General features: G+C 39.9%; 1 protein-coding gene across 9 annotated transcripts in view; it reads right to left on the bottom strand.

Moving 5' to 3' along the window:
• PUS10 (pseudouridine synthase 10) overlaps window positions 1-14,007 on the bottom strand; it is a 66,505-nt gene that overhangs the window by 3,859 nt on the left and 48,639 nt on the right. For 8 of the 9 annotated variants that reach the window (XR_007470780.1, XM_033407241.2, XM_033407245.2 and 5 more), the window contains 6 exons: window positions 9,099-9,155; window positions 8,150-8,226; window positions 8,001-8,056; window positions 6,842-6,959; window positions 3,204-3,346; window positions 357-456 (listed from right to left, as the gene is read on the bottom strand). Coding sequence is in view for 8 of the 9 variants with exons in the window: in XM_033407241.2 (XP_033263132.1) it covers window positions 357-456; window positions 3,204-3,346; window positions 6,842-6,959; window positions 8,001-8,056; window positions 8,150-8,226; window positions 9,099-9,155 (551 nt within the window). In the remaining variant the exon portion in view is untranslated. Of the gene's footprint in view, window positions 1-356; window positions 503-3,203; window positions 3,347-6,841; window positions 6,960-8,000; window positions 8,057-8,149; window positions 8,227-9,098; window positions 9,156-14,007 lie in introns of all 9 variants that reach the window. The other variant, XM_049695780.1, reaches the window with a different exon arrangement.

Below are 14,007 nucleotides of genomic sequence, written 5' to 3'. Positions count from 1 at the left end.
ATATATGTTTCTGAGGAGGCTGCCTTAAATTCTTTATAAGAGAGTCCAAAGGATATATGAAGGGCACTTACAACTTCATTTCCTTGCTTGGTTTAAGGGTTTAGATCTCATGTCATACGTAAAGCACAGTTAGTAAATTAGCTATATATTTGCAAGGATTATAAATGAGACCTTGTGTTTTTTAAAAAATAAAAATTCTGAAGATAGTCCCTCCCTGCAATTCAATGCTACTGTGAGATTTAGACTGTTTTCAAATACCTATTAAAGTGAATAGTACTATTTGGTTTAATGCTAAAAAAGCATAACCTTGGCTGATTCAGTGTGCAAACAGGCATTTCCACAATAAAATGGTTTACCTCAACATCCAGCTCAAGAATGTCTGCAGTCACATCCATCAGAGAGCAAATGTTCGGCTTCGTTCTTCCAAAGTCTCCATGTACAAACTCTTTAATGTAGCTGGGTTTTGTTTAAGGAAAAAATGAAGATAACCATGCAACACCAACTGTTTGATGAGATTTGACAGGTTGAAGGGGAAATGACAAAACAAAAGCAGAAAGGTTATAAAAGGGAGTTTATTTCTGAGCCATGACTTGGGATGTATGTCTTAGAAATTACAGCTATGGCAATAAATAAACTAAGGATGGCAAACTGGTTCCTACCAGCCTGGCAGCTAACACTGGGACCTAGGGCCCATGTCAAACTTCCCAAGAGTCATGACTTTTCTTTCGGCTCATCTCCAAGTGCCAAGGTTTGAATATGGATTTTTTAAATTAACTATAGTAAAAAAAACCTCAGCTATTTTCTTTTTTGCCACAGATTCTATTGGGTCATCTTTTTGGTCTCATCATTTTTCGATAATGACAGTAGGCGGCTGCCAAATGGTAGGTTTTCACAGGGTCACTCATAGAGCGACCTCAATGATGGCTTTCCTTATAACATGACCCAGTGACAACAGCAACAGGATGGGAGAGAAAATGAACTTATTAATTTAGACTTGATGAAGGCCCTTCAGAAGGATCATCAAAGGACGTAAATTTTAGTTGTTTGCAATTCTTGCATGGTTAGCAATAGACCTAATTCTTTTTGTGTGTGTTTTCCTCATAGATCTTCAAAATTTCAAAGTCAGTGACTGATCCTAGAATTATTCAGATTACCTTAACACTCCTTACACAGAACTCTACTATAATCTTAACAGTATTTTATCTGAAAGATGTGTTTTTGCCAGCATTCAGTAAACACTCATTTAGCATTGTTGTGTCTATAAAGCAGCACTTAGTATAAAAATTAATATAATTTGAATATAAAAAAGTTTATTCTCAGATGATAAATAAAAAGTTAACACCATAATATGCTGACATTATGTCCTCCTCACTTTCTGATAGTTTGTTTACTATACTTTCACCAAATGTTTTGACTCAAGCATAAGGCATATAATTATCTATTAACTGTCTTCTTTGCTAAACTCATAATTACTCAACAATTGTCCTTTTTCTCTCACTTCTTTAGAGAGTGCTACTTCTAAGTAGCAATGATGAGGGGAGATGACCAAAAAGCCCCAGAATAACCAGTTAAAAGGTCCAGAATGTTTTTTATGAGGTATAAGTCAAATGAACTACTTCATTATACTGAGCAATATACGAAAAAAATTCACATACTTCTGTGTATAACCACGTGGTATCTAAAGTTTTACCAAATAGGGGCTTCCCTGGTGGTGCAGTGGTTAAGAATCTGCCTGCCAATGCAGGGGAAATGGGTTTGAGCCACGGTCCGGGAAGATCCCACATGCCATGGAGCAACTAAGCCCATGTACCGCAACTACTGAGTTTGCGCTCTAGAGCCCGTGAGCCACAACTACTGAGTCTGCGTGCCTAGAGCCCGTGCTCTGCAACAAGAGAAGCCACCGCAATGAGAAGCCCGCATACCACAACAAAGAGTAGCCCCCACTAGCCGCGACTAGAGAAAGCCCGCGTGCAGCAACGAAGACCCAACGCAGCCAAAAATAAATAAATAAAATAAATAAATTTATAAAAAAATAAAGTTTTATCAAATAGCCTTTCTTGGCTAATGCCTTAAGTACATGTACATGGCTGGTTCTAAAAATATGTTAATGAGATTGAAAAGACATTAGCTTCTCCATAAGACCATCGCATTTCTTCCTAGCACACCAAAACCAAAGCTGAAATTAGGTAAAAATATGTTTTTAAAATCTGTGATTTCTTTGAAATTCCATCCACATTCCATCTACAATAGGCAAATGTGCTCCATGCCCACTGGTCTAAATAGATCCAAACTGCAAAAATTTAGAAGATTTTAGGAGTAAATAACCTGTACCTGTTTCAGCTTAGTCAGTCCTGGGGTGGAGTAGGGAAAGAAGAGGGGAGAGAAGGTTGATGGGAAAGGAGAGGCAGATTAATTATAGCAATATAGTGAGAATGCTATTTGGTGATTAAAATGACATTTTTCCCTCTATTGTATCCAATAAGTATGTCATTAGTTTTATACTAATTAGAAGGTTTCATGCTTCATGCTATTGGATCACAAAATAATATAAAGCCAAGAAACAAACAAAAACTAGGAGCACCTTTGAAAACTAAACTAAAGCTAAGACTATGGCAGCTCCCTGATATATTTTAACCAGCAACTAAGATATGATACAAAACCACACAAAGCAGGGTAAGTTATGAACAAGTGATCAAACTGGGACTATTCTCTTGTTCTGGGCCAGTGGCCAAATAATGTGATGGTCTACATGTAAAGTAGGGCCATTCCCATCTACCATCCCTGTTTAATCATTTGGGGCAAATGCTCGAAATGCTGAAAGGACTCAAATGTGGTCATGCATATGTGACTTGCAAAATGTGTAAAGACATGAATCGATGAATGAATCAATTAAAAGTGTTCCCTGAGCACTTACTATGCCCTCAGCACCTCAGAATGATGTGAGACACTAAAAATTTTAAGGTTCACATTGAATTCGCTGCTGCCTCATGGTTTAATATGTCATCTTGAAAAACACAAATTTAATGGGTAAAAACACTCCAGACCAAAAAAAAAAAAAACGACAAACAAAAAAAGGATTCTTCTCCAGCCCAATCCTTTCCCGAACTGTTCCGAGATAAGGTTGAACCTCTTTTCTAGGGCAGCATGAACTTTCCCAATAGGATTCTGGTTAGATTAGTGCTACACAGACAGTGAAAGGATACGTTCCTGCCTGAGTCTTCAGGTAGAGGCGGAAATGGTGCTCATCCACATAGTGTGTCTCCATGGAGTGAATGATGCGAGTTCTCACAGCCAGGGGCCTCCGGTGAAGGACCCGTAAAGGTGTTTTCTGGTCAATCTTTAAGTCCTAGAGGAGGATATGATAACCATGCGTCAGCTTTGCCGCCCAGTGAAGCCCATTTTAGCATCTCCTTTGTTCATCCATGGCTCACTACAGGCACCCCCATCTATCAGTGTCAGGATAGAAACTAATACTATCATAAATTGTATCCTCTAAGGTTCAGACTCTGTGAGACTTCCTATAACCTAGGCCACAATTACTCATTTTCTGGGCCCCAGTATGCCATTAAAAAAAGGCTTTGAAGTAAATGATACCCAAGGTCTCTTTTGCTCTAATATTAACAAATTGATTGGACCCTGGAGTCTTATCCTGCCCTTTAAATAGAGCTCTTCTAAAAGATAATGTTCTTACCTTTTTTTCCCTAACCCAACAGAGTGACCTAATAGTGGGGATTTCAGACTGAGGTGAGAAATGGTGTAGAAGGTGGGACATGAGCATCACCTGTGTGCCTGGGCAGTGTCCATGTTTTAGCGAGAGCCATATACCTACTCACAGGATTTTTTTTTTTTTGGTTATACAAAAGGATTTATCTGGAAAATTAACAGCTGCATCTCTGTCTAGGGTGGTATTTCCAAATAATAATTACAAATAAGTGTGTACAATAAGCCAGGACCTCTCAATATTTGTTAGCCCAGTTCAGGTTACTTGAGAATAATACTGCATGTTTCTTTACAACTCAGGTTTTTAGGGACAAAGACTTGTTTTTCTCACAATTAGAGATGTCCTTTTATGTCACAAGATATAAATTAAGAAATAGAGGTTGGGCTTCCCTGGTGGCGCAGTGGTTGGGAGTCCGCCTGCCTATGCGGCCGACGCGGGTTCGTGCCCCAGTCCAGGAAGATCCCACATGCCGCGGAGCGGCTGGGCCCGTGAGCCATGGCCGCTGAGCCTGAGTGTCCAGAGCCTGTGCTCTGCAACGGGAGAGGCCGCAACAGTGAGAGGCCCACGTATCGGGAAAAAAAAAAAAAAGATATTGGGCATAACCAGCAACTCAGGTTCATAAGAACTTTGAATCCTCTGAACTTTCTTGTAGGAACAACTCCTGCCTGATTTACATGATTAGTGAGTGCCTAAAGCCATGCTGAGAAAAGAAAAATTTCTGTCTGGTCTCCCCCTACCAAATTCTGTACCAAGAAAGAAGAACAGGTTCTGACAAAGACTACACTTGAAATGGTATGACTGCTTTTATCAGAGCAGTGAGTCAGTGACTCCTCCTTATGATTCTATAATTCTTTGATTTTTAGAAGCACTTTGTTCTGATGAGATAAGTTGTTTCCACAACGTTTAACATTACTCTGGCCAAAAAGACCAAAAAAAGGACAAGGCTGAATTATTATAGAATCGATAAAGATATGGCCTCCACTTAAGAGCACGGAACCAGCTGGCCTTTAACGGAGTGACTCGCTAAGGTGTTCCCTTCCCCTCTGTTTCCTTTACCTAGAGTCACTCCCTGGACTCTGACCCAGGAGCAGTCAATGGAGGTACAACTGAGCTAGTAGATGCACCACTGCTTCCAACATAACACTCAGATCAACACACTTGCGTGTCGTTTTTGGTTGCTTGTGTCTAGCAAATGAAAGGAAACCGCTTTCATGTCCCCATACTGAATTTTCAGAAACACACGTAGGTGACTTTTTTCCTTAGAAGTAGGTTGCCCTTAAAAAAAAGGAGGCAAGTGGTAAATTTGAAGTGACCTTTTCTCAGAATGGGGCAGTAACTCAGTTTTTTTATTTTTGATGCCAATAGGAGTATCTGAAAAATGTTTTAACCCTAACACTTTAAAAAAATTATTAGACGTCACCTAGTCTCATCAGTCCAATTGGGCAGTGGGCCATTAAATCAGACCCTTTCACTACTTAGTGTGTACCTATAACAATCATCTTTCAGCATCATTTCTGAATCAGCTCTATGGCTACTCCCAAACTGTAAATCTATTTTTAAAATGAGTTTTTATTTTCCCCACAGCATTCTAAATGAGCTGTATACATGTACACATGTGACAGAATAGAGGTTTACAAATTTGTTTTACAATCTTAAGGATATCTGTCTATAGCATAACTATCATCCTAAAGACCCTAGATAATAGGGCCAAAGGCCAGAAGGCCTTAGATTTGGAATCACAGAACCTGAGAAGTGATGATCCCACTGGGGATCATCTAGTCCACCCCTCATTTTATAGGTAAACTTCTCTAAGCAGGTTAATGACATGTATGTTTTCACCAAAACACTCATACTATAAACGTTATTTTGCACCTTGCTTTTTTCCGGTAACATCATGGGTGTTCCTACAAGTCCTAGATGTAGACCTACCTCTATCTTTTCTTCCAACAGTTTTAGGCATATATACACACAATAACGTAAATTAAATGGGATCACATGCAGTTTTAGTTTTTTTAAACAGCTGTATAATATTCCAACGTGTTCTACCATTTCCTTATTGAAGGAAATTCACTTTTGTTTCCAGTTTTGTTGTTGATTTTGTCACTCTGAACAAAGTCAACAAACATCCTTGTGCACATATCCTTATGCACTGGAGTTTTATTTCTTGTCCTGCCAGTAGTGGAAGTACTGGGTAGAAGACCAGTCTATTTTTTATTTTTACAGTCACTGCCACATTGTTTTCCAAAAAGGCTGAAACACTTACATTTCTACTGAAAATGTATATAACTAGCCTTCTCCTCCCTCCAACCAACAGGTATTCTTAGTCTCAGAAGAATAAAGTGATGTCTTATTGTTACTTCAATCTGGAGGTGGAACATCTTTTCAAATGATTCTTGGCCATTTGGAGTTGCTCTTTTTTTTTTTTTTTTTTTTTTGCGGTACACGGGCCTCTCACTGTTGTGGCCTCTCCCGTTGCGGAGCACAGGCTCCGGACGCACAGGCTCGCAGCCATGGCTCACGGGCCCAGCTGCTCCGTGGCATGTGGGATCTTCCCAGACCAGGGCACGAACCAGTGTCCCCTGCATCGGCAGGCGGACTCTCAACCACTGTGCCACCAGGGAAGCCCTATTTACAACATGTTTTATTTATGCACTTAATCTGAGCATCAATTCTATTAGATAAGTTCTATTTTCTATTTCCTTTTTGCAAATGGCCAAATATAATAATAGCATTGCTGAGTGTTTTCTATGTGTCAGATTCTATTCTAAGAGGTTTATATGGCTAACCCCGTTTAATTCTTCTAACTAATTTTACAGATGAAGAAAACTGAAGCATAAAGAGGCTAAGCAACTTGTCCAAAGTCACACAACTAAGAAATGCAGGATTTGCACCCAGACAATCTGTCCTTGGAGTCAGACTCTTAATCACTAGCAACACTGCTTCTCACACAGGTTAGATGAATTGCCCAGTCATTTAGCTAGTAAATGGCAAAGGCAAGATTTGGAACCAGGTCTCACAGTCCCCAAAGCCTATGCGCTATGACTTGTTGGTAATAAACGAGAAGACAAAGGACTCTTTTATAGGCAGTAGAAAAATAAAAGAATTAGAGCACTGAGCTACCTTTATGTCATCTAGGAATTCAATGTCCTTCCTCTGTATTGCTTTATTTGTCCATATTAAGGCACTATAGGTCTTGGTCTTTTCTTCTTCACCTTCTTTCATATGACCTATTGCCTCTCTAAACAAAAACAATAAAAGAAAGTTTGTCTGAATATATAAAATACAGACAAGACTTGCCCCAAACTTCCCTTTCTTTAAAAATAGATTTATTGAGATATAATTTACATACAATTCCCCTGTGTAACTGAATGATTCAGTGATTTTTAGTACGTTTACAGAGTTGTGCAGCTATTACCACAATCTAACTTTAGAACACTTTCATCACCCCAGAAGAGAAACTCCGCACCTATTTGCAATCACTTCTCATTCCTCATTTCCCCCAGCCCTTGGCAACCACTTGTTGACTTTCTGTCTCTATAGATTTTCCTACTCTGAACATTTCATATATTAAAATGTGAATATTGTAAAATACACAATAAGTGGTATTTGATGTCTGGCTTCTTTCACCTTATAATGTTTTCAAGGTTCATCCATGTTGTAGCATGTATCTGTACTTCATCCCTTTTTATTACTAAATGATATTCCACTGTATGGATATACCACATTCACATTTTGTTCATCCATAGATATTTGGGTTGTTTCTACTTTTTTGCTATTATGAGTAATGCTACTATAAACATTCATGCAGAAGTCTCTGTGTGGATGTACATTTCCATTTCTCGTGGGTATATATCTAGAAGTAGAACTGCTGGGCCATATGGTTACTCTATATTTAACTTTTTGAGAAACTGCTAAACTGTTTTGCAAAGTGGCACCACTTATAATCCCACAGCAATGTATGAGGGATCCAATTCTCCATATCCTTGCCAACACTTGTTATTTTCTGTCTTTTTGTGAAGTGGGATCTCACTGTGGTTTTGATTTGCATTTCTCTAATGACTAATGATGTTGAGCATTTTTTCATGTATTCACTGGTTATTTTGTGTATCCTTTTTGGAGAAATGTTCACTTAATCATCTCTCCATTTTTAATTGAGTTATTTTCTTATTATTGAGTTGTAGGAGTTCTTTACATATTCTGGATACAAATCCCTTATCAGATAAATGATCTACAACCAAAACTCCCCTCTTGAAAACATCTCCAGTGATCCTACCCTTACCTTGTGACAAGCTGCAAGTCACGGACTTGGATTTTGTTAGATGAGTTATTAATTTTCTGTAGTATTAGAGAAAGAAAAACAATTAGCAACTCTAGTTCAGTTACAGAGTTGCAGAAACATGACAATTTCCATGTCATGAAGTGGTTTACCTGCTGAAGTTCCTTAATTTCTTGTGAAGTGAAATGTACTCTATGAGGATTCACCAGCTCAATTGCAAAGGGCCTTCCTGGCAGCACACACCCCGTCATGAAACAGAAACGTGTTGATGGAGTTAACATTTGGGCTAATGCAAGAGGGTTAGGAGGTGTGAAAAAACGAGTTGAGCTCTAGAGGACTGAAAGTTTAGTGACATGACTACATCTGGGGGAGAGAAGAATGTGTGAAAAGAATCAAGGGGCTGTTTGGGGGCTGCTAAACCCCAGGACAGGCAATATGTAAAAACGACTGCTTTCCCAAAAGTCCATGAACAAGCCTGTGTTAATTACAAAATCAAATCCAAACAGCCACTAATTGACCTGGTTACACTAACGTAATGTTGTCACATGCAGCAATGCCCAGGTATACCAAATTGAAATACATTCTCCTAGCCTAGTGAAATGAAAAGCTGAGATTCCATGAGAAGAAGGGACTATAAATCTCGAATACCTCAGGATTACTCTCATCATCCTTCTTGTAATGCAACAATGTAAAATGAGAGAAATGAAGGCTAAGAGAGCAGAAGCACTTTTTAAATGAAGACATTTTGCAATTTAAATGAGGTGCATTTTGAAAATTGTACTGGTACTGAAATGTTATTAAAAGGAACAATTAATTATCAAAGTTTTGGAAAAAATCAGGCACCTCTTTGTTAATGCACATAGAAGTCCCTTATAACCTACAGGTATTCAATAAAGATGGCCTCTGAAGAAATGATCCCTGTTAAAACATAGTCATATAATTTACAAGGGTAGCTCCATAATCCACAAGGCTTCCTCACATGGAGAAGCTCTGGACTCTGCCAACTTTGATTATGACTAAGTGACTACAAAAAAGCTGCTGTCTGAAAAGGGTGATAATCTGAAAGTTAGTTCCAGTCAAGTGATATTGTCACAATCTTACCATTTCCTAATGTTCTCACATCTACATCTTCTCTCCCAGAGGATGAAAAATTAAAGCCTTTGGAAAGCAGATAAAGAAAAAAAAAATCAGAGACATAACAGTGCTAAGACTTTCATTCCCATCCTTTGGTAGAAACCCAATTTGTCTTAAACAATCTACAAGAGAATCCCAAGGAATAGTCATCATCACACCTCTAATCCCAATCTCTACTAAAAATAGCAATGATAATAATAAATACCACTTATTGAGCACTTATTACATACCAGGTACTGAGCTAAAATTCTGCATACATTATTTCATTCAATCCTTATTATAACCTTATGAGGTAGGTATTAAATAAAAGAACACCAAGCTTCTAAAAGGTTAAGTACTTTTCCCAAGGGAACATGATTAAATGGCAGAGGTAGATGTTTCTGATGTCAAAGCCAGACCTTACTTATCATCCCAGCCCACCATCCCATGGGAAAGCCAAAGGCAGAGCACTGTTTGGAGGAAGGCCCCACTACCACCCTGGCTACAAACTTATGGTGAAAAATCTATCTTTCGTCTTTTCCTTAAAACAAAAGAAAACAAAATAAAAACATTATTTGAGAATTAAACTCTATGAAAGGAAGAGGAGGGGGGAAAAAAAGGTTTGATTCTAAAAGGAAATTCATTATGTAAGCTGGAACCACAATATAACTAGTATACATTTTAAGATAGATGGATCATCACAGACTAAAAGCTGCAAATATTGGAATGGGAAAGTGGTCAATACAGTGTGGGTGGGCAGGGGAAGTGGTTCCATGACAACTTTCTTAGATACAGAAATAACTGATGATTTCACCACAGGAAAGATTACCATGAGCAGGCATTATTCTAAGTACTTCATATATGTTAACACTATGAGGTAGATACTATCATTATCCCCATTTTACTTATAAGGAAGGTGAGACAGAGACAGCATAAGTAACGTGCCTAGGATCACATCACTGGTAATTGGTAGGGTCAGGATTTGAACCAGCCTGGCAGTCTGGCTCCAGAGTCTCTTAATCACTGTCTACACTGCACCACCACAAAGACAGCTGGAAGAGCTCAGACTCGTGCCAACTGGGACAAGCAAGACCAATCAGTCCTCTTGTACCAGGGACTGGGAAAGACTAGGATGTTTTGGAAACCCTGGTCAATCCATAGTTCAGCCACTTTGGAGAGCACAAGATGAGGAAGGACAAGATTGCTGGGAAGGACAGACAGGAAAGGTAGAAGGGAAGGAGGGTCTGTACCATTTTGACAGACATTTTTCTCCTAGGAAAGGTTCAATATGCAAAGGTCCCATGTAGATTTTAGAAAAAGGAAGGCTAAAAGGCTTGAAAAGTGCTATAAAAACTACACTGAAGATTAGCTCTCCTTTCTAGGATGTTTAGCTGTGAAGAAAGTAAGGTTTCACCCTTCCTTCACCTTTAAGACATCCCTTTAGCAAGTCAAGGCCAACGCTTGTTGGAAACATGGGCTCCAAGCTGTTGCCTGTCACCCACTGCCAAGGTGAAGTGGGCTCTTCTCTGCCCCACATGGCCCAAACCTGTGGGTCTCCCAGAGAGGACCAAGCCAGGACTGGTTAGGTAAGGCCTAGGTATCTAAGGTCGGCCTAGAATTCAAGCTGCTCAGAGGTCTGGGTAACTTGTGCAGTGTTAACACCTGGGGACTAGCCAAGAGGGCAGCCATGAGGGGCACAATGTCAGGCTCTTCTCCAGGGGGAGAATCTACACCAGGCAGTTAGTAGGATTCTGTGAACCATTAAGTCCCAAAGAACCCTCCATTCCATGTCTATACTCCATTGTCAAGCAGCTAATAAACCTATAGCAACATCAGCAGCTTCTAGTCAGAGTCAACAGACTCAAGAGTAGTGCTAACTAGGGATGGATAGCTACATGGAGAGTTCAAAATGGCATCTGGAAAGCTGAAAGATACTCCCTGGGGTGGGGGTGGGGGGCTCTAGTTTGTCTTATACCTGCCCACCTCCATCTCTAATCCAGGCATAATACTGGGGAACCAGGGCCCTACAGTGACTAAGCCATAACCTGTGACTGATAGGGGTGGAGGGAATGAACAGGACACAAAGAGGTAGATCTACTAGTGACTACTCAATCAGACCAGAAATCTCAAATTCATAAATTAGCCCATAAAACTTCCCACAAATTCTAGCCCATCAATAAGAAAAAAGTACAGAAAACTAGGCTCTTGAGAAGTCCAAAGAAACATTAAATCCAGATTAAGGGAGAAGGGGTATTTATTATATCTTTTAGAAAAATGTTGCAAATTTGGACCCTACATTGAGAAATACTTCAGGGGGCAAACTTTAAAAAATAATTTGCAATCATGAATAATAAATGACAAAAAAAGGAAAAGGAGTCACTGCCTTAAGTATGAGGAAATATATGCTTAAAATTTAGTTGGGGCTTCCCTGGTGGCGCAGTGGTTGAGAGTCCGCCTGCCGATGCGGGGCACATGGGTTCGTGCCCCGATCCGGGAGGATCCCGCATGCCGCGGAGCGGCTGGGCCCGTGGGCCATGGCCGCTGAGCCTGCGCGTCTGGAGCCTGTGCTCCGCAACGGGAGAGGCCACAACACTGAGAGGACCACGTACCGCAAAAAAAAAAAAAAAAAATTTAGTTGATTTTTCTAAACTCACATTACGCCTTGCCTTATCCCCCTAATCCTGTGAGTTCTACAGACTTCTGCTCAATGGAACAGATAAACATACAAACAAACAAACAACAAGGACAAAACCAAGGGCAAGAATGATCAGGAACTGTAAGGGGTTCAATAGTCTGTAGTGGCTCTCATACCTGGGGGCAGATAGACAATGGGACTGAAGGATGGGCAGAGGCCAGATGATGACGGTCTCAGAATATCAAGTTATATAGTTTGGACTTTACCCTGTAGCTAGTCACTGACCAGTTTTCAGCAGGGAACTGACATGACAAATATTTATTCCATAAGTGAAGTAATAAATGTATTAGGGAAACATTTCTTAGACATATTGATTTTGAGAGTGTGTCAAAGTTTTACTTATTAACTAGAGAACTGGCAAGTAGAGAATATGATGTGTCAGTCTGAAGTGGCTGAGAAACAAGTTTGTATCTCCCACTGAGGGGAAGGAGTACTAGTTACTTCTGCTTTATAGAAGTAGCTAGGCTGCTTCATGCAATACTGGTTTATTTTCATAGAGCTGTAAAGCACAGAGGTACAACAGTCAGAACCATTTTCCCAGAGTTGTCAGATGTGAATCACAGAGGTAACGAGTAATGTATCTGAGAAGCACAAGTTTAGCAAATCGATGCTATTAATCAGGCATTTCAAACAACAAGGTTTTATTTCACGACAAGGAGCCAGTTAGCACAGAGGCCCAGAGGTCTGCTTTTTCTCAAGCGGCTCTTAATAAATTTCCTCAGCACACAATTACAGATGCTAAACACACAGTTTGCTTTATTTTCAGTTTGGAGAAATTTTTTTTCCCTCCTCAAATAGAAAATGACAACAAATCACCTTCGTGAAAGATTTCAAGGGGGAAACATATAGCTATTTTAGAGCCCCCCCAACAGCCCTCTTGGTAATGGAGGCTTCCTTGGGACCCAAATAATCAGAACAAAATCTTGAATTTTCTTACAGAAAGGGAATAAGGTAGCCCCCCCAAAAGAGTTTGAAGGACACTTTTCATGCTAACGCTTTATTTTCACTTCTTCGTAACTTGGGTAAGTCTTAGGAGATAATCAGCGTGTAAATATTAAATCAAGTAGGTAAAAGCTCGTGGCAATAGCCCTTTACAGCTAAGATTTTGAAAAATATTACGTTGCTAGGTTACTTTCTTCTCCATTCAGTAAACAATTCTTAAAGGCCCTTTTTAAAAGGGCCCACCTACCTAATAGGCAACAAATTATAAGAGGGATATGGTTTTTGAAGTGCTTCTCTTTCCTCTTAACAAGCAGAGAGCTGGAAGGGATAGCCATGTCTCATTTTGGTCACCTGCTCGCCATTCCTAAAGCAGGCTTGTCTTAAGGTTTGTGAGAGAAAAAGATGGATGTCTTGGTCTATCTGATCCTTCAAAAAAGGTGTTCTGGGACTTCCCTGGTGGAGCAGTGGTTAAGACTCCATGCTCCCAATGCAGGGCCTCGGGTTCAATACCTGGTCAGGGAATTAGATCCCACATGCCTGCCGCAACTAATAGTTCACATGCCACAACTAAGGAGACTGCCTGACGCAACTAAGGAGCCCACATGCCGCAACTAAGGAGCCTGCCTGCCGCAACTAAGACCTGGCATAACCAAATAAATAAATATTTTTTTAAAAGGTGTTCTAATTATGCTAGGAGACCCACTCCAAAGAGTATGATATACTTACTCATTGTCTACAGTTTCTCCTGATGTACAACATGGTTTCTTGTGATTGAAATCTTAGTCCCTTTCCTCTAGTCTAATCCTAGGTGAAATCACAAGGTTTTTTACTCCTTTGACCTGATAGCCCTATTGAGCAAAGAAAGCATATGCCTGACAGGATCTGACTCACCCCACAAACCTGGGCTCCTTAATACTTAGGAAATTAAAACAACACAACTACTATTAAGTCTCTGTAAAATGGTAGCTATTGATCTATTTTCTCTAGGCCTGAACTTTATTCTAGGCCACTTTAGCCGTTAAGATGGAAGCTGGGCATTTGCCAGTGATTATTCTTGAACAGCACTTGATGTGGAAGCTGTATTTTAATTACCTCATATTCCCAAAAAGAGGCAGAGGCTCAAGGTGTCCCAAGGTCAGAGCTTAAGTGCATTCATTTAAAGTAGTTTCAATTGTTTTGAATTTGCCCAGGAAAAAGCGTAATCTTGAGAGAGGAGAGAAATCCTAGGGCACCTTGGCTCAAATCCAGCCCAGGGCAGAG

The sequence above is a fragment of the Orcinus orca genome, chromosome 13, assembly GCF_937001465.1.
Source record: "Orcinus orca chromosome 13, mOrcOrc1.1, whole genome shotgun sequence".
In the NCBI taxonomy this organism is placed as follows: Eukaryota; Metazoa; Chordata; class Mammalia; order Artiodactyla; family Delphinidae; genus Orcinus; species Orcinus orca.
This window is presented reverse-complemented; position numbering and strand designations above follow the sequence as displayed.